Source organism: Siphateles boraxobius, unplaced genomic scaffold (assembly GCF_051911475.1).
Source record: "Siphateles boraxobius isolate OS27281-9 unplaced genomic scaffold, OSU_SipBor_1 25, whole genome shotgun sequence".
In the NCBI taxonomy this organism is placed as follows: Eukaryota; Metazoa; Chordata; class Actinopteri; order Cypriniformes; family Leuciscidae; genus Siphateles; species Siphateles boraxobius.
The window spans coordinates 32,630,545-32,652,008 of NW_027508866.1; the positions used below are offsets into that span (position 1 = coordinate 32,630,545).

At 38.3% G+C, this 21,464-nt stretch overlaps 1 protein-coding gene across 1 annotated transcript in view; it reads right to left on the reverse strand.

Moving 5' to 3' along the window:
* Nucleotides 1–3,561: 3,561 nt before the first annotated feature.
* The window catches only part of mctp1b (multiple C2 domains, transmembrane 1b), a 49,415-nt gene continuing 31,512 nt past the window's right edge, over nt 3,562–21,464 (reverse strand). Inside the window, exons 7-20 of the mRNA XM_077243594.1 lie at nt 21,076–21,206; nt 20,734–20,920; nt 19,898–19,991; nt 18,802–18,904; nt 15,921–16,023; nt 15,482–15,583; nt 15,269–15,343; nt 12,430–12,549; nt 10,756–10,875; nt 8,603–8,659; nt 6,480–6,589; nt 6,258–6,367; nt 5,490–5,587; nt 3,562–5,411 (exon numbers count right to left, since the gene is read on the reverse strand). Coding sequence (XP_077099709.1) covers nt 5,340–5,411; nt 5,490–5,587; nt 6,258–6,367; nt 6,480–6,589; nt 8,603–8,659; nt 10,756–10,875; nt 12,430–12,549; nt 15,269–15,343; nt 15,482–15,583; nt 15,921–16,023; nt 18,802–18,904; nt 19,898–19,991; nt 20,734–20,920; nt 21,076–21,206 — 1,482 coding nt within the window. The 3' untranslated portion in view covers nt 3,562–5,339. The remainder of the gene's footprint in view (nt 5,412–5,489; nt 5,588–6,257; nt 6,368–6,479; nt 6,590–8,602; nt 8,660–10,755; nt 10,876–12,429; nt 12,550–15,268; nt 15,344–15,481; nt 15,584–15,920; nt 16,024–18,801; nt 18,905–19,897; nt 19,992–20,733; nt 20,921–21,075; nt 21,207–21,464) is intronic.

Here is a 21,464-nt window from a genome sequence, read left to right on the forward strand (position 1 = left end):
AGGCACGCTTCGTCAACGGAGAATGCGTGCAGGTCCCCTACCCTCTTGATGGAGGCCAATGCAACCAGGAGCGCTGTCTTTATAGACAGGAATTTAAGCTCAACTGATTGCAGAGGCTCAAAGGGAGGCCTCTGTAAGGCATTTAACACCACAGAGAGGTCCCAAGAGGGAAAGAGAGGAGGACGAGGAGGATTCAGTCTCCTCGCTCCTCTCAGGAACCTGACGATCAGGTCGTGCTTCCCCAGAGACTTACCTACAATTGCTTCGTGATATGCGGCGATAGCGGCCACATACACCTTCAGGGTGGAGGGAGACAGCCTTTGCTCCAGCCCATCTTGCAGGAAGGAAAGCACGACAGTGATCGGGCATCTCCTGGGGTCTTCTCGGCGAGAAGAGCACCAGTTGACGAAGAGGTTCCACTTCGACGCATAGACATGTCATGTGGACGATGCTCTAGCGGAAGTGATGGTAGCCGCCACCGCAGGTGGCAGGGTACTCAAACCTGCCTCGTCCCGTCCAGGAGCCACACGTGGAGCCTCCAAAGATCGGGTCGAGGGTGCCAGAGGGTGCCTCGTCTCTGAGAAAGGAGATCCTTCCTCAGAGGAATTGGCCAAGGAGGAGTATCAGTTCGGAGAACCAGGTCCGGGCGGGCCAGTACGGCGCGACCAGAATGACCTGCTCCTCGTCCTCCTTGATCTTGCACAGGGTCCGTGCGAGAAGGCTCACTGGGGGAAAAGCATATTTGCGTAGGCCCCGCGGCCAGCTGTGCGCCAGTGCATCAGTGCCGAGGGTACCCTCGGACAGGGAGTAATACAGGGCGCAATGGGATGAGTCGTGGGAGGCAAACAGGTCTATCTGTGCGTCCCCGAACTGGTCCCAGATCAGCTGGACCGACTGGGGATGGAGTCGCCATTTGCCGGGGACGGGTCGAAACCGTGACAGCTCGTCGGCTGCAAAGTTCCGATCTCTGGAATGTAGATAGCACGAAAGGACCTCAGGTGCTTCTGACTCCATAAGAGGAGGTGGCGTGCGAGTTGCGACATACGGCGGGAGCGTAGACCACCCTGACGGTTGATGTACGCTACATTCGCGGTATTGTCTGAACGGACTAGTACGTGTTGACCCTTGAGCAACGTGCGGAAACGGTGCAGGGCAAGGCGTACTGCCAGCAACTCGAGGCAATTGACATACAGACGGCGCTGGGGTCCTGTCCAGGAGCCCGCGGCAGCATGTCCGTTGCACATGGCGCCCCAGCCCGTGGAAGAGGCATCTGTGGAGACAACAACATGCCTGGAAACTCGTTCTAGGGGAACACTGGCCCGTAGAAAGCTGAGGTTCCTCCACGGGGTGAAAGTCTGACGGCAGGTCGGAGTTACTGGAACTCGGAGCATGCCATGATGCCATGCCCACCTCGGGACTCGATCGCGAAGCCACAGCTGAAGCGGTCTCATATGAAGCAATCCGAGCGGCGTTGCCGCGGCTGCTGATGCCATATGCCCCAGGAGCCTCTGAAACAATTTCAGTGGGACCGCTCTCTATCGAGGGGGGGAAAGGCGGAGAAAGCTGACGAACGTACACGGGAGGTCAAGGGAGCCTTCCATGACTTCGCCAGTTCCTCATTGCACTTCCTGGAAGTATGGTATTGGGGTTGGCTGTGCCAGTGAGGCGGCAGCCGCACCCAAAAACCAGTCATCCAACCGCGAGCGCTCAGGGCAGGGCGGAGGGTTCCACTCAAGCCCGATGCTCGCGGCGTCCCGGGAGAGCATGGCCGTCATCTCGGGATCTGATAGGGCAACGCTGGTACTCCAGAAGGAGGCAACGCAGCCGCATCGTCACTTCCCGATGACTCCTGCCCGCCTTGTGATGCCGCGATCGACATCGAGTCCTCCTCTGGAGCGCCGAATGAAACACGCGGGGCATCAGTAGATGGACCCGGTAGAATCACCGCAGAGCTCGCGGGTTGCAACACTGTAGAGGGGGGCGTGGTCCGAGGACGCATCGTCGGATTGTTCCACACCGTCACCCTCAAGTCACCCTGTCCACCAGCCGAAGTACCACCTCTCGTGGAGGGTGTAGATCGGGGTATGGATGAGGGGACTCTCTCTCGAATGAGATCATTGAGTCTCGACCTTAGTGTTGCGATGGCCATGTTCCCACAGAAGGAACATGAGTCATCCACAAGCGCTGCTTTAGCGTGCTCTAAGCCCGAACACGCAAAGCAGCGATTGTGCCCATCAAAGGAAGACAGGAATCGACCGCACCCAGAAGAACACGGGCGAGACATCTTTAAAAAGACGTGCCACGTGCAGCTCTTTTAGAGAGGAAAAACTCAGCGATGCTGAGGCGACCAGGGAGAAGCACACAGACTGGCAGATCACTGCTCAGATCGCAGGCAATGTGAAACTCGCTGGGTACCGCCGTCACACCAACACCGGAGAGTTCGCTCGTCTCGAAGAAGATGATGTCACAGAAAACTCAGGATTTGGCTTGTGGAGTGAAGAGAAGCTCTTGGCTTCTGCATGTCTGCATGTTGCTGGCGTCCTCCTTTTATACCCACGTGGTGGGGCGGAGATATGCTATGCAAATTCCGCAGACCCAAGGCATTTCATCGCCATTGGCTCGTTTTGTAATACACGAAGATGATTGGCTTTCTAGGCGAAACCCCCATTCGTCGTCATCCGACGTAACTCGGAGTGACTACGAAAGGGAAAGTTTGTTTTCTTTTCTGTTATTTTTAAACTGTATATTAATGCATACTTTCAATAGTCAATATTTAATATCAGTATTCGGTCAATACAGACAGGTTAATCTCACTAAATGTCTGGATCATATTTCAAACCAGATTCAAAAGAAAGAAATGTCATATTTTATAAAATTATATTTTGCTAAAATGCAAAATCACTCATATGTGTCATGGATACAACACATTTAAATGCAAACCATTTTTAGTACCATTTTACCAATTAAGCACATTTCCCCTCATTTCATTTTGATTGATGCAACACAAAAAAGTCCACTTACTGCAATTTAACGATTAATCAATTTGACAGCACTAGTATATATACATATATATATATATATATATATATATATATATATATATATATATGTATATATATATATATATAATTTATTAATTTGATTTAAATTTCAAAATATATAAAACAATAAAACTAAACATAGTATACTGCAGTAATGTAAAATGTATTGTCCTAATGTGGGCTTTATTTATTTAATGCAAAATATAATGTCTAATTTTTCCTTTAGATTTGAAAGGAAATGTAACCTGAACATGTTTTCATGAGATTCACCCAGAGACCGCTGAAAATGCAAAAACCGACACAGCAGTCAAGTCTTTACATATAGATCTGTTGTTGAACTTGACATTAATTGTGCAATAGCAACTTCTCTTATGTTAGGAAAGTTTGGCACTTAAACATTATTGACTGTAGTACGATAAAAAAAAAAAAATTCCCTTTTTTTAGTGTACCGATTGTACAGCTGAGTTTACCAACCATCTGTGTTCTTCTGGATCTTTAAACCATCAATGGAAACACTGTGGAGAATGTCATTGGTCTTTATTGAAGTGGAGTGAGAAGGGAAACCCAAGACCGTTTAAAATTCTCATTAATCTCCTTTAAAAGCCCAGGCCATGAGAGAGACTGCTCTTTTGCTACTTTAAAAAGATGCCCTTCATAGCTCAATTAGTCTGTCCTGATTCCCAAAGAAGCATTTATTTAATAAGGCAGAGATTAAAGAAACTAATTATAAACCTTTCATTTGTAACTGGGAGATGGACCCTCCAGTTGCCCATATGAACGTGTTAATGTAGACACAAAACTCCACCTGATGACTCATTCATTATCTCTTACTGTCCCTCCCCGAAAAATGCATCACTTCACACATACTGTATCTCTAATCTGGATTAGTTAATTGGATGCTCTTGGACAAATGATTAACAATCTACATTTTACACGAGGAGTAAATACTGGATTATGCAATGCCATATACACTTTAAACCCCTTGGCACCATGTTTAATTGCATGTGTTAATTTGTTTTTAATTCATTCATTTATTTTCTTCTTTGGGGTGTGGTTACTTAAAAGTCAACATGAAATCAAAATGGTCCCTATTTACTCTTTTAATACACATTCCTGGTCTTATTGTGTATGTGGCATTGGTGCACATTGTGGCAAATAAAAAAGTTGTCATATTGAGTGTTGATCCAATAAATTTCTGATGGATAAAATCAAGTTTTTCAGTTTTACAGAAGTAAAATAGGTTGCAAATGTGATTTCTTGTTTAGATGTTTCATCATGACAATTTTGACTTCAGAAGAGCAATAAATACAAAAACATAAATAACCATAAGTTAACAGAGAGCGGTTTTCATTGGTTGGTTCCAGCCCTGTATGAACATGCAAATTCAAACACGCTGATTTTTTTCTTTGAATCAGCACACGTTCTCATTGTAAAAAGTTTTCCAAATAATAATAATTATTCTTCTCGAGTATATCTGGTTAAGGATTATACATGCTCATATACCATGAAGAAACATTTCATCTCATTAACAAGCAACATAATGTACAAATATTACAATAAAACACAGTTTCATCATTTATCATATAGCTTATCTGTCAACGTCCAGATATATATACATAAATAATGTTAACATCCACATTGTATATTTACAGTCACCTTTTTCCATGCACACATATATTATTTCGATTCAGATGCACAGCATGCAGTTTCTCTATAAAATATGTGCTTGTGGATAAAATAATTATGATATGAACAGCAACCTCAATGGTGCAAAGTTCACTGTAAAGTTTTGGGGGCGTTTTCTAGAAAACCTGCTGTGGTCAGAGCTGATGTTGAACTAGTTGCATACACTACATTCAATTGTGCAGAAGTCTGTGAAAGCTAAACACTCTCAAGCTGTTATTTTTCACTCGAAACCACATTATATAGACTCGACTGATTGAAAAAGTAACATTTAAAAAGACTACTTTGTTGGAGCTATGACCAAGTGGTAGGCACATGTTTTTTGAGCTGTGGTGCTCACGTGGGCTATGCAAGTTCAAATTCAGCTTGCAACATTTTCCCCCATGTATTTTACTGTGCTCTTTTTATAAAAATGTTCAAGACACTGATTGTGAGTAAAAATGGGCATATAAATAATAGAAGTACATTTTATGAACAACAATTGATTTTTGTGCTATTATATTTGTGCAATTTACGTAATGATAGAAACGATATGAATATCCTTTTTAAAGTCTTTGCACAGTGTATTTTCCGTGAGCAGTTCTTTGGAGGCTGTTGAATACAAATGTAAAGTATCTATCTGGGGTTGTTCCTCCTTTTCCTGGTGGGACTCTGAGTGTTCTCTGGTTTGAGCTCTTTGTACTGAACCTGAAGAGGAGATTTTGCACAAATGAGTTGTGAATCATGTGCAAAAGAATGGAAATGTGTCACTTATCAAACACTTACCATCTGAATGTCTGATGGGACTCTAGACAGAAAGTCCAACAGCTCGTTGTTCTCAATGCTGTAGGGGGCCCGCAGTTTTTTGGTGAATTTATTGATACCTGTGTGGGACATGCATATTGTTCATATCCTAGTAAATCACCTGAATGCAAGAACATTGCTTATGTAAAAGCCTTCAGAGTAGGGATGCACCAATATTAACTTTTTGGCCTATACCGATAACCGCAAATTCTTTACATTCGAAACCCCATAAACGATATATTGGCCGATAAATCTAAATAAAACAAAAGTCTCACCATTAGTCCCAAGCACACAATTATGTTCTCATTCTAATTTTATGTAGCCTATATAACAGACTTAAGCTGCACATATTGCACTTAACTGTATTTTCCTTTTTTGAGGCGATTTCAATCATATTTAGAGCAATTCAAAACCACCATGACGAACTGAAGTGGCATCAAGTGTCTCAGCTGAAGGAAATAATCCATTATTTATCAGCTTTAATATATTTGCCCAATTTTTTAATTGGCCAGATTACGATAACATTAAAAATGAACATATATTGGTTGATGTCGATATGGTGACTGATATATTGTGCATCCCTACTTTAGAGAAATGCATCTGATCTAGATCAACCGAACACCTGTAGTTTTGGACATATATATAAACAGTACTGTGTAATTACTCTTTTCAACAGACTAAGCAATCATTTGAATGAATGGCAAACCATTGGAAAAGTGTTTAATACACAAGAGCAATAGGATTTCTCACCCCAGGCCAGCACAATGTACCGTAGTGGGATGAAGTATATTAGAGTGGCAACGGCACATAGCACTGTTATGGCTAACCAGCTCAGAAAAGGCACAGACCAGTTAAAGGTGCTAAAAAAAGAGAAGAACAGCATGAGAATGAATATAAAACAATGCATTCATTACATGTAATCAATACAATAAGGAAGCTACAAAGGTATGAAATAACATCCAAACTTCTCACTTCTTCACTCGTTCCCCAACGCAAGCCACTTCATCCAGAGCGTTCTGAACCGTTACGATCACATCTTGAACCGCGTAGAATTTGTCCAAGAAGCTCTTTTTTTCCGAGTCCTGTTGTTTGAGTGCACAACACCCGGCTAGTTAGAATTCATTTTGAGTCGTATGTACTTGCAAATATTTGATAGTTGTGCTTAGGTCTGTAGTAAATCGTCTAGTAAGGTAATATGAGTTTAGTTGTTTTGAGAAATGAAAGACGTGGGGGTGGGGAAGCTTTCGTTTGCTAGCTGGTGTCTCTTCTCTTTTGACTAAAAGGTTAGTCGGTGTAGCTAAACACAAAAGCAGCGAGTCTCCAATCCCAACCGCAGCTTCATTAATATGGAAAAGAGGTCCTCTGAACGACACACAATTCCTTGGAACCAAACAGAATCATATTAAACATTAGATCTAAATTAATCTCAATCAAATTCTAATGGAAATCTTAAAAGTTACATTTTAAATATTGGCCAATCAAATTCAAATTGTGATGATTTTGTTCATATCCTGGTGTTTGTTTTTTCTAATTGTTCTTAGCGTTTTTGAGTATGTTATAAATTGTTGAGAGTTCAAATTTTAAGTTTTCTTCTGAGATAATGGACCAAAAACATAAATATATTTTCAATAGCAAATAGCAAAATAGTCAGGCTGCAATTCCATTTACTAGTAAATGTCCATATGATAAAAATTCCCAGTCCTTTCATAATAATAAATAAGTTACTACTTTATAATAAAGATATCTGCTATAGTTAATGTATAAAATACAATTGATAGTAAAGCAACACGAGAGGCAGTTCAGTATAGGGATTTTATATAATGATCAATAAATAATTACACTATTGTTCAAAAGTTTGGTAAGATTTTTTTTAAAAGAAATTAATACTTTTATTAGGACGCATTAAATTGATCAAAATTGACAGTAAAGACATTCATAACATTACAAAAAAATTATATTTCAAATAAATGCTGTTTTTTAACTTTCTATTTATCAAAGAATCCTGACAATGTGTCACAGTTTCCACCGAAATATTAAGCAGCACAACTGTTTTCAACATTGATAATAATCAGAAATATTTCTTGAGCATCAAATCAGCATATTAGAATGAATTCTGAAGGATCATGAGACACTGAATAATAATATTTCACAATATTACTGTATTTTGATCACATAAATGCAGCCTTGGCGAGCAGAAGAGACTTTTTTTAAACTAAAGTATGTTAACTGAAGAGCCCTTCAATATCTCCCACCCCAACTTCCTGTGTCAACAGGAAATACGTCAACACGTGATTTTGAATTACACAATTTTATAGGGTATTTAACGTTCTAAACCTAATTTTTCAACAAAATACTATCGATTCAAACCATGCTAGCTTGTGTTTTTTCTCATGTTGCCCTTGTACACAAACGCATACGCAATAACGACAGCATTTATTCTGAACCCCAGGCCTCACCTGCGACGGGTCGGATGGAAAATCAGTGGGACGGGCTGCAAGATGTGTTATTCTTTCTCCGACAACTTATAGAGTCGGAGTTCAACAAATCAATTGTCCCCATAAATTAACAGGTATAATTTCTGAAAGCTTAAAGAGCGATACCAACCCTTGGCGTATTTTCATGACCAGCCGGCGGTAAGCTAAGTGCAAACATATGTCCAGGCTTAGCCCGGGCCTATGAGGGGTCCTTATGAATGGAAAACAGGTGTCTGGGTCATTTGTGCCAAAATACCCAAGTTAGCTCCCAGGGTCAAAGGTCAGGCCGCTAATGGCTGCCTTGTGGCGCACAAAGGGTTATGGGAACGCGAAGAACGGCTGGACTTAAACATCTGGGATATGTTGAGTATATTTGGCAACGCAAGCCTCAGGTGCAATTAAACTAAAGCACTGACACATATTAAACTGAGTGTCCGTGCACCAACCTTTAGCTGTCCCGTAGAGCTTCAGCTAACGCACGAGACCACGAACGATAGTGCTATTCTAGAGAAACAAGGCTAGATTTCCTTCGGCCAGGAGAGATCCTCTCATACTGCGTGTCACCAAGGGGAAAGAAGAGTCTTAATGAGTAAATCAGGAAATAATTAAATGTATGGTTACCTTGTCATCTTTGTCATATTCTTCATCCACATCCTCAAGAAGGTCCTCCATCGCTTGCTATGAACCAACAATAAGAAAAATCACAAATGGGATCTGGAAAAGGAATCTTCTGCTAGGAAAAGCAGGAGTGAGTTTAACTCTTTCCCCACCATTGAAAGAAATCCGACTTTCTGTGTTTTCACTGTTATACAATTGGGGGCACCATGACATCTTTTTAAAGAGTACTGAATCTGCGAGTACTGACTGAAACTATAGATATCAGTAGCGATATCATATGTAAGCAGATGCATATGTAAAATAACGCAATCATCAACATTAAACAGCATATAAATTAAAACTGCCTAATGTTATTGAATGAAATGTCGACCCAGGACGAGCTGTAGGACGGTGAAGCTTTGGGGGTGTTGATGGACTCGATTTAGTCCATCTGTGTTTCGATCATCGTTCTGAATCCGGTCTGGACGGTCTTTGACAAAAACGCAATTTTCTCAGCTTTTTGATCAAAATGTTGCTTTTTTTATGAAACTTGCCAACATTTAAGTGTTGATAAAAAAAAGAATGCATTTTTGTGTAAGTCTCTCTATTGCATGTTCATATATTCATACAACAAAATATTCTGGTGGCCATGAAACTTTTGTGAAAATTATCAAAAATGCTGGTGAGAAAAGAGTTAAAATGGAGAGCAAATATATATTGTTCTCCTGCTTCTCCTGAGAAATACAGTCATTCCAGATGCGTCTCCTGTAGATTTTCAGACTAGATCTCAAACTGCGCTCCGATTTGTCGAGATACCAAATTCTGCAGAAGTCAATATAAATTTGAATCACAATTCACAAAAGTGAGATCCTGATATTAACTCGATCATTTATCATCAAATTCTTTCCAGGCATGCATTTATATTATTTGATAAGAATAAAAAACATAGCATTTAATAAATAAAATATAAAAATAAAATCATTTAAAATAATTTTTATCAGTTAGAAAAATAGTCTTTTAAAATGTTGACATTTTTCCTGACTTTTCCAGGCCTGTAAATCACAATTTTACAATCATGAGAAACCTATTTTCTATTCATACTCTGTGTCAACAACAGTCTCATTTGTATTTCTCCATAAGCAATTTTAACTTCAACTTCTGATACGAAGTTGATATCTAAATGAAACATAAATGAAGATTTCCTTATGTCTCCTGAGCAATGAAAGATCAACCTCTGAGCAATAACACTTTCCTCTAGCGAGTTTAGAAAGTCATTTAAACACTCACGTTACATCACATGCAGACTGATAGCATTTTAATCGCAACTGTTCCGCCATTTATTAGCAGTTAGGCCACATATGAAAACACATGCGTATATGACTAACATTTTTGACAGACTGTATATTTGTGTCAATCTCCTTCTGAAAGTGAAACGACTCTCTCTGTGTGTCTGTCATGTGTCCGTCAGCTGAAATCCAGCTCACAAAAAAACGATACATTTTTTTTTTTTTAGAAATTCATGCTGGTCAATATGATAATTCCATATTTTAATTTGTAAAGAAGTGGAAAATTATTATTTTATTGTTTTGAGATTCATCTGATGCATATCGCTACTGACTCTTTGACCGGATACTCCTGAATAAAAATTTAATTATAATTTTGATGGCTTAATTGGGAAGTGAACACCCTCTCGAGAAATGGCGCTCATTGAAAGTCATCAGCACTCATTCCACGCCATCTGAACAACTAGAATTGAATCAATTTTCAGGGAGTTTTGCCCACACTCTTAGTGTGATTGGCAACATTTCACGATGGCATGAAATTAGTTTGACACAATTTAATTGGAAAATGAGATAAGTAAATACACCAGGTAAGTGGAATGGCACATTTAAAAGCTCGCATATTTGTGCTACTTTTAATTACCTGAAGTAATTGGAATAAAAACATTCAATTCCAGCTGTGCACACATCTTAAAAAAATAAAATAAACATGCACAATATAACATAGCTGTTTATTGAGCTGGAATAGTGTATGGCTGGTTCAAATAATCAAAGCTAGTTTGGGTTCGGGGAGACGTTTCAATTTCCTGTGACGGCCTACAAACGACCACGTGCTTAAAATGAGCTCGAGATAAATGTCACAAATTTAGCAATCATTAGACTCATGAAAACACTCACCACACTTCCCTCGCGCGGCTCCATCCCGGAGGTCAGCCGGAAGTAATTCCAGGTCAGCAGCAGAAGCAGGGACAACGGTACCATGTAGATCTCGAAATTCCAAACCACCACCACAAAGATCTAAACAATCAGGACAATTTAAGAGAATTATTTTATGGACTAACAGAAGTTTTGCAATTCCATTTTCCACCAAGTAAATGTCCAAATGATAACTTCATACCAATATATAACTTACAACATTTAAGATATCATCTAATTTTTAATAACATTAATACACTTAAATTTAAGGTAATAAAGCAATAAACCATGAGATAGTTCAATATAGGTATTACACTTAATATATAATCAATATCCAATAAATAATAACATTTATTATTATTATTCATTATATAATATAATATAGTTATATAGTAGTATACTAATACAGTTGTTATCCTTAATGTGTAAGTTTATGATTGCCAAGCTACGTGACAACCTGGTGATAAATGTTTTTTTAAAGAATATAATACTTTTATTCATGCATTGAATCGATCAAAAGTGAACAGTAAAAATCCTTTTTTACAAAATATTTCTATATATTAAAAAAAGCTGTTATGAACTTTCTATTCATCAAAGAATTTAGAGTAATGCCATCACAGGAAATACATTACATTTTAAAATGCTTTAAAATAGAAAACAGTTATTTTAAATTATAGTAATATTTCACAATATTGTACTGTATTGTATATAATGTGTGTCTGTGTATATATATATATATATATATATTGTATATAGTAATGAAAGATACATAGTATTGTATAACTATCCTTTAAAGGGATAGTTCACCCAAAAATGAAAATTAATTTACTCACCCACATGTTGTTTCAAATTCAGTTCTTCTATTGAACAAAATTTATTTTTTGTTTTAAATATTTTGAAAAATGTTGGTAACCAGACAGTTTTTTGACTTCGATAGTATTTTTTTTAAATACTATAAAAGACAATGGGGTCCATCAACTGTTTGGCTACCAACATTCTTCAAAATATCTTCTTTTGTGTTCAACAGAAGAAAGAAACTCATACAGGTTTAAAACAACATGAGGGTGAGTAAATGATGACAGAATTTTCATTTTTGGGTGAACTATCCCTTTAGGCATCAAGTCACAGCTGTAAACCACTTTTAAAGTGGAAGGTCAAATCTCGGTCAGCTAATTTTCAAGAACAGGTACAGATGAAAATAGCAATGTGAATCTATTGTTGGAGAGACAGAGAGTCTACAGCGCCTCCTCCAGGTACAGGAGGGAGTGTGTGAATTCGAGGGAACTGTGTGAAGGGCTCTTGAGGTGTTCAGAGACGGGCAGGCGGGGGTGCGGGGTGAGGTCGGGCACGAGGTCACAGCGGGACGTCGTCTAAGAGATCACATCTACTCGATTTAGCTCAAGGGTTCTTCAGTGCTAAGCTATGAGCACACTTCACACATCACAGCTCTTCAACACACAAGAGTCACCAAACACCCTCACACTACTATCTATCTATCTATCTATCTATCTATCTATCTATCTATCTATCTATCTATCTATCTATCTATCTAAAGTGAGTTTGAGTTTCTTTGAGTAGAATATGTCACATCAAAATGGTATAAGTCTGTGTTTGGCAGTTTGTTTGTGTGTATTTAGAAGTAGTTTTGCCACCTACCAAGAAAGCACACAAAGTCCTGCAGGGCGACTCCCATTGAAAACAGCTGTTGATGTAGGAGCCCACATTAATGAGGCAGAAGATGCAGCGCTTCACTCGGTTAAAATTCTGCTGCAACAGCTGACATGTGGGAATATTCAACCAGAACACGTACTGTTAGATATAAACCACAACACACCCGCTTCAAACAATAATGATCATTATACGGCAATACTCCTAAATATACCAAGGAATTGGAAATAATATTTCCAATATATTACCCAAATATAATCATATAGTTCATAATGTATATACACACACACACACACACACACACACACACACACACACACACACACATATATGTATATATATATATATATATCAGTATTCTGTATATATAATATTAATAGAATGTTATGACATTGAAACTAAAAGAATATTCATGTTCCTTCATATAATCAAAAAATATATTTTATGAGTAAATTTTCACAATAGTTTTAAACTTTGAGGATACTACTGAATGCCATGGAAATATTTTAAATAATTTACCTATATTTTCAGAATCATAATAATTCTATTATATTTTGTATTCCAACCAAAATATTAAAACAATACAATACCCCACAAAAGTTCGGGGTTGGCAAGTCTCTTATGCTGCATTTATTTGATCAAAAATACAGTAAAACTCTAATATTGTGAAACATTAAACTAACTGTTTTCTATTTGAATATATTTTAAAATGTAATTTATTCCTTTGATCAAAGCTGAATTTTCAGCATCATTCCTCCAGTCTTCAGTGTCACATGATCCTTCAGACATCATTTTAATATGCTGATTTTCTGCTTAAGAAACATTTCTGATTATTATGAATGTTGAAAACAGCTGTGCAGCTTAATATATTACGTGTATATATTACGAAATAAATACAAAATATTACATACAGAAAACTTTTTACAGAATAAACATAAAAAAATGTTTTTAGTTACATTATTAATATTTTTTATTATATTAAAGATAAAAGAATATTAAAGAACATGAAAGATAAATATTATTATCTCTTTCATCAAAGGCCGAACTAAAGAAAATCAAACAACTATGTTCTGGTAAGGATGATTAACACAAACCACCCCAAAAGGTGCACAAAACTTGAGCATATCAAAAAAAAACAAAAAAAAAACGAGGCAAATGTAATCATCTCCATAAGTGATGGTGTGACTGACAGCTGGGGTTAGATATACGGGTTGAATCCACGGTTGAACTCTTCACTGAGACGGGCATAAAGGACTGAAGAATCGGTCTGTTCTGCTCAATGCGCAGCTTTGTGACAGCGTCTGATTCAGCCCAGCCCCTCCAATTCAGCGCTTTTGTCACGCAGGCACATTGAGAGAGAGGACAATGAGCAGGCCCAGCCGTAGAGCCGCAGCCGGGCCCTCTGGGGTGGCCCCTCTCCTCTCATGAGGGCCGGCTTGACATTTCTATTCAACACCTAGAGCGGCAGGGCAAGGGGGAAAACGCTGCGATTCAGCACTTGCGCCCCCTGTCCCAAACACGTCGGCCTATTGTGTGGCGGGCATGGGACTGCCGGCCCTCGTTGGGGTGATTTTGATTTGATTGCAGCCATCGGATTAAAGGGACAGTTCACCTAAAAATACTGTTTTATTATTTACTCGCCCCTAATGTTGTTTCATACCCGTATGCTCTTATTTTATCTATGGAAGACAAATGTAGAGATTTCTAACACACACACACACAGACACACACGCACACGCACACGCACACACAAACACACACACACACACACACACACACACGCACACACGCACACACTCCATAGACGTGGTGGTTTTTATACTGTACAAACTGTATCTTCTATCCCCTTACTCTAACCCTACCCATCACACAAAACTTTTTGCATTTTAGCATTTTAAAAAAAACTTTAATTACTTTATTTTTATACCACTTTTACAAAGGACGTCCTAAAGGAAAGTTTTTGGAGATTTTGTCAGGTTTTGGTCACTTCTGGGTACAAATTTGTCCAAAAATATAGTTAAGTACAAACACACACACACACACACACACACACACACACACACACACACACACACACACACACACACACACACACACACACACGAACAAACAAATAAAGTAATCACTAAAGCACCATAAAAGTGGTCCATATGACTTTTGCAATTTAAGTCGTCCAAAGCAGGTTTATTATAGTTAACCAAAATAAAATATAAAACATTTGTATTACTTTTTATAAAATAATTGAAAGTAAATAAAAAAATGTAAAGTAAATATTAAACTTTATTTCAGCTAGTTGCAAATGAAACATTTCTCATTTTCATAGTTTTACTTGATGTACTAAAAAAACTAAAACTGAAAATGTATAAAAATTATAATAAATAATAAAATTATAAATATAATAAATAATCAAAATAATTAAATAATTAAAACTTTAACTAAAATGAAAATAGAATCTATATGTATATATATAAAGTGAGAAACAAAAATGTAAAATAATAATCCTGATTAAAAACTGATAAACCCTACAACGAAGCTTGCGACTATCCCACATTCTTATACACAATTCAAAAATGCCATTTTGGTGTTGCTATTTTTAATACATCACACGAGTCATCTAAACTACTATTTGGGGTTTCTTGTCCTTTTTGGAGCACTTTAAAGTGTCTTTGTATCGAAAATGATCTTCCAAAATGATCCCTTTGTCTTTTACAGAATTATATTTCATAATGTGAGTTTGGAATGACACAAAGGGGAGTAAATAATGACAGAGGTGCCATCATTTATGAACTATTCCTTTTACAGAATAGTTATACTGTTGTCATATTACCTGTTTAGAGACTTTGGCCTCCTCTTCGATGTACTTCTGTTCTGGTGGAACGAACGTCCGCAAACTGGCTTTCACCTTGAAGCGAAACGAAGCACGTATGATATGTTTTAATTAGTGCCGGAGTTCTCTATGCATCAATAATGATTGCATATTCGACAGTGTGAAAAAAACACACCGCAGAAACAAAAGACGCAACATCCAGCGCACACTTACGGCGTTGAAGATGACGTCTGCTTCGAGAAAGATGACCCCCTTTGTTGGCCCTGTCAGCTCCTTGTTTTTTAAGACGTAGGCCTTCTGTTCGCTGTTGCGGATCTGTGTGAAGAAGACGTGACAGCCTGCTGTCTGGCAGAGCCCCAGCGGACCCCCCTCCACGACTGACCCCTGATCTCCCAGCGGCAGCATCAAACAGCCAGCCGCACATCCCCCCCCCCCCCCCAACTCTGACAAGTACCTGCTCATTACCAGCATCCCTCTGTCATCGAGACATTACCCAGGCACCGGGAGGCCCAGCTGTGTGCGCTTTTAAAGACGCACCACCATCAATCTCGCCGTCCGCCTAGGCTATTTGTTTCAAACGCGACTATAAAAGCGCCTTTAAAAACACACGTGGATCTAAGAATTTGGAGAAGCTTGAATGGGGCGAACTTACGTTTAATAAAGGGACGGCCACTTTACCCAGGAAATCTGCACTGCGATCTCTGTCCTCGTCGTACACTGTGATCTCCAGCACAGAGTGAATGTCTTTCACATTGCTGCGGGGTTAAAAAGAGAGAGTTTTTTTATCAAACACCAAACAAAATACCTAGAAATATTTCTATTAAAAGGGTTAGTTCATCAAAAAAATGTTTTACTCACCCTTTTGTTCGTCTTCGGAACACAAATAAAGATCTTTTTGATGAAATCTGAGAGTTTTCTGTCCATCCATTGACGGCAAGGCAACTACCACTTTGACGCTTCAAAAAGTTCATAAAGAGAACGTAAAACTAATCCATATGAATAGAGCGGTTTAGTCCAAATTTTCCGCAGAGACTCGATCGCTTTATATGATGAACATACTGATTTTCGGTCTTGCGTAACAAGAATGATCCTCATTGGTTCTCGCACGTCAAGCAAACATGGTTGAGATTCCGTTTACCACAACTGATGTGTGAGTTGATGAATGTTTATATGTGAATAAAAGCCTAAATTATCATATAAATGTATTTATCATATAAAGCGATCGAGTCTCTTCAGAAAATTTGGAATGAACCGCTCAATTCATATGGATTAGTTTAATGTTTAACTTTTTGAAGCGTCAAAGTGTCGTTGCGTAGCTGTCAATGGATGGGACAGAAATCTCGGCAACACTTTACAATAAGGTTCATTAGTTAATATTAGTAAACTGCATTAGTTAACTTGAACTAATAATGAAATGCACTTATACAGCATTTATAAATCTTTGTTCAAATGCACTGTGAACTAACATGAACAAACAATGAGCAGCTTTATTTCTATTAACTAACATTAACAAAGATAAACAAATACAGTAACAAATGTATTGCTCATGGTTAGTTAATACATTAACTAATATTAACTAATGAAACCTTATTGTAAAGTGTTACTGAAATCTCTCAGATTTCATCAAAAAATCTTCATTTGTGCACTGAAGATGAACGAAAGTCTTACAGTTTTAGAACGACATGAGGGTGAGTAATTAATGACAGAGTTTTCATTTTTGGCTGAACTATCCTTTTAACACATTCCTGCATGAACCTAGGATAAAATGTTTTTTTTTATTAAAGCAGTTTAAAAGTTTGTTTTGATCATTTTGTAAAAATGATCAAAAATGCTGGCAGGAAACTTAAAAAAAAAACACTGGCGGGTAAAGAGTTAATATTGACTATAATATTGCGAGATATATTGCATTTATAAATATACTAAAGTCAACATCAAACACATCGACGCATTCAAATGGCATAATTTGACGTATTTCTGAGGGAAAATGTTTGTAATTATTCAGGGTGGTACTTGACTTAAGGATTTGATTGGGTGATGAATAATATCTTACATCATGAGGCTGTTTAAAAAAGCTGTTTTATAATTTTTTTAAGTGATCGACTTTCAACTGGTTTTTAAAAGGCGGTCAATAAAATGGTCAATAAAAAAACGTAGACTTGCATTAAATAATCTTATCTCAGTATACAGACGTTTTTTTTTTTTTTGTCACAGCATTGTATCGATTCCTCCGTTCCAGTTCCTTGTTGCAGTCAAGTCATCCTCATTTATATAGCGCTTTTAACAATGTAGATTGTTTCAAAGCAGCTTTACAGAGATAAACATATAATTTAAGGTAACAGATTGGTTTAGTTTTATAGTGGTTCTTGAAAAATGTTTTTTCCAGCTAAATTTAGTTTTGATTGATTCACTTCCGTCTAAATGATCATTTGTTATTAAATTAGGGGCCGCTAAGACGACACCGTTCTCTCTAAACAGACTTTAAACGTGAACCTGTGATAGACGCTGATGGCGTTCACATGCGCATTAAGAATTGCTTCTATAGTTATGTGTGTTTTAATATATGTGCGCAGGTTTGTAATTCCTTACAAACCATGCCTAAACAAACTACTTGTCTTGTCTACAAATTTTGATGCAGAATTTTATTTTATCTTATCACTTTGGGTAGGTACGCGAACCGAAAAATACAGCATTTTTATTTATGTGTGCTTTAATATAATTGACTAAAGTTTGATTGATAGATGAACTAGAAGAATTAATTTATGATACTGAACAAAAGTGAATCAAACCGTGCAACAAGGATTATGACATGACATAATGTTATGTGTTTCATGTTGAGAGGTAACTGGTAATACTCTCATTAAATCACTAAAACCATGTCATATCTATGGGCCAAAATATCATAAAGACTAGGCACTAACATCGTTTGAGTCACTGGGCCGGTAAGAAACCACCTAGAACCTGCCCAAAACATACTGCAACAACAACTAAGCATAGCATCTTAAAATCATGATGATGTCTATTGCACCATTCATATTTTCTGCAGAAAATGTAAACATTTGGTAACACTTTATTTCTATGGCCCACTTTCGACATTCTACTGACTAAGCATCTTTGCAACTAAGTAGTAATTCAGCTAACCCTAACCTAATAGTCTACTAATGCTCTAATGAGAGTTAGTCGACATGTAATTGCAAAGTTACTTGTGTAACCATACATTAATAAATAAAGTGTAACCATACATTTTTTTGATGCCCCTGGTTATGCAAGCTTTTTGAAAGTCATTGCATTTTGATAAAAGATAATGTAGGCAATTTTTATAATAGTAAATGGGATACATTTTCATGTATTATTATGTGCACGTATTATATATTACATATTCATGTAATATATTACTCAATCAAGCCAAATTGCCGCTGATTATTGGTTTTGTAAATACAATCCACTGCATGTTTGAGTCCAGGTGTCAGAACAAATTTATAGCTGTGAATATTTTAATTCGTCCTCTGTCAGAAGCAGATTCATAATGAACTCACAAGGTGAAGACTTTATTCCACTCGGGGTTCAGTGTCTTGTAGACCGTGTGTGTCTGCAGACGGTCGTTACACAACTCTGCAATGCAGAACGGGTCGCTCTTTCCTGAAACACAATGTTACATTCAAAAGGTTTTAGTTTAAAATTCCCAACTGAGATATGAATATGGTAAGCATTAAATGAGGACCATGAAATTAAATATTGAACTCTGTAGCTATCATTTCTAGTTAAGTATTTTTACTTGATATTATAATTAATGATTCATTTCTTTAAAACAGCTAAAAAAATTGGTAGAGCCTCAATGCCGTGTCTTGTGCCACAGTCCAAGTTTGAGTCCGGCCAACAATGTTACAACACCATTACCTCTCTTCCTCCACAGTAATTTACTAAATACTAGCATTCAAAAGCTTTGGGTCCTTAAAGTCAAAAGTGATAGTAAAAACATTTGTAATGTTTTATTTGAAATAGATTACTATTACTATCTAAGAATCCTGAAGAAGAAAAAACAGAAATATGAAGCAGGACAACTGTTTTCAACATTGATAATAATCAGACATTTTTTCTTGAGCATTGAATCATAATATTAGAATGATTTCTGACGGATCATGTGACACTGAAGACTGGAGTAATGATGCTGAAAATTCAGCTTTGATCACAGGAACAAATTACATTTTTAAAACAGAAAACAGTCATCTGAAAAAATGCGGCACTGAAAACAGACCGATCACAGTGTGTGTGTGTGTGTGTGTGTGTGCAAAAGCTTTTTAAAAGCCTTTGTCCACCATGGTGTGGTATTAGAAGAACCGTGAAATCAGAACCCATGAGGTGTGGGCCGTTCCTGAGAACAGCAGACCTAAAGAACTAGATAAACTCTTTAGTGAGAAAAAAATGAAATCCTTTCTTTCAGACAGTCATCTTTCCACCTCCTGAAGAGAGAGACTGAGGTGTTGACCTCACTAAAACATTAAGAAAAATGCTTGAGAAAGAGTCTTATGGACCATCCAGTTTACAGGGATGGAATGTTGAAAGTTTACATAGGAATGTTGATTATTATTCCACAAGGCACAAATGAATACAGGAAGTGACATGTGATTTTACCTGTGACATCAGCAGCCATCAGCCCCTCGGCCCGCAGGATCTTTACCTGCACGAATCCTACATCCTTCAGGTTAAAGAAAGACCTCAGAGAACTCTGAAAACACGAGAACAAAAACACATCAGAGAGGCCCAGAACTACATTCACAGCAAGCAGTAATACATCCATGTTTCTGACAGCTCTATTTTGGCCCTAACTTTCTCTAATCCCCTGTCAGAGTCCGCGAGCAGTTTTGTGTCCACGTCAAGGCCGCTCGGCCGTGGACACTGAGACAAAACCATCGAGCCGCCACGCCAGATTATCTGGTGGCTCTCACGAATACATCTTCATTATGCAGCTGTTATGAAAGAAGGTCAGTCTGCATTGGTGGTGAGTTTCTGTAAGCCGTTCACTGACCGGCCCTCCAGGGGACAGTAGCAGGACAAAGACAAACCGTGAATAGAGAGGACAGACAACTCTGAGAGGAGCGAGATGTCTCTCTCTCTGTCTTTGTTTCATCTCTGAGGTACTCCACCGTCGTCCAGTTGTGAACGAGACCACGTTAATCCAGTAGTGCACTGGACTGTGGTCATCTTACGCCCTCTTCTGGTCACAGAAGTGTACTACAGGGTGGAGCATTACCAGTTTCTGAGGACAACTTAGTCTCTCTCATTTCTCTTTTCCACCAATGCTAACCGTGTCCAGAGTCCAGAAAAAAAAACTGTCGTGTCAGGACGCTAAAATGTCCCGGTTTACACCAACCACTATGAAATTGTCCCGGTTGTCAGCGAATACATAGCAGACGTGTACTAATTATAGCCCGATTAGCCCGATGTCAGAAATTAGACATCACACTTACATATCTCTGAAGGATCTGCTGGCGTTCGTGTGGGTCGTCTAGTAGGTTGACGGACAGGTCAGAGATTGAGATGGTGACTGTGGCGGTGAGAGTCACCAGCAGGACCAGCGTCCCTTTATCCTCCTCCAGCTCAAGTTCCAGCTTATGTGTCTTCTCTCGGCTCAACTTCGACAGGTCCAGCTGACATCTAAAATTATTAAACACCATCCTCGACACGTTAACTTCTTATAGGTCAATGTTAGAGACTGCTGGCAATGGCATAATCATGGGTTTGATTCTCAAGTTACAGACATGGGGATAACATGAAGAAAAGTAAATATCAGCATTTGAAATCGCACTCACTGGCCGATGAAGTCATCTCTCATTCCAATGTCTTTGTCCCAAGCCGAGATCTCCAGAACGCCTCCCTCCTCGTCAAACAGATTCAAATCAAACTGCTCCATCCACTGAGGGTTGAGGGTCTTGTGAATTGTCTATTTGCACAGATAATAATAATAATAATAATAATAATAATAAGTTACTAAAATAAAATTATATTCTTTTACTAGTCCTCGGTCTGCTGATACTTATAGTGAAATGTTCTTCATGTGACATTCAGGTTGTCATAATGTGAGATAAATAAACAGATAGATAGACAGACAGACAGAGGGATATATAGACATGGATAAACAGATGGATGGATGGATGGATGGATGGATGGATGGATGGATGGATGGATGGATGGATGGATG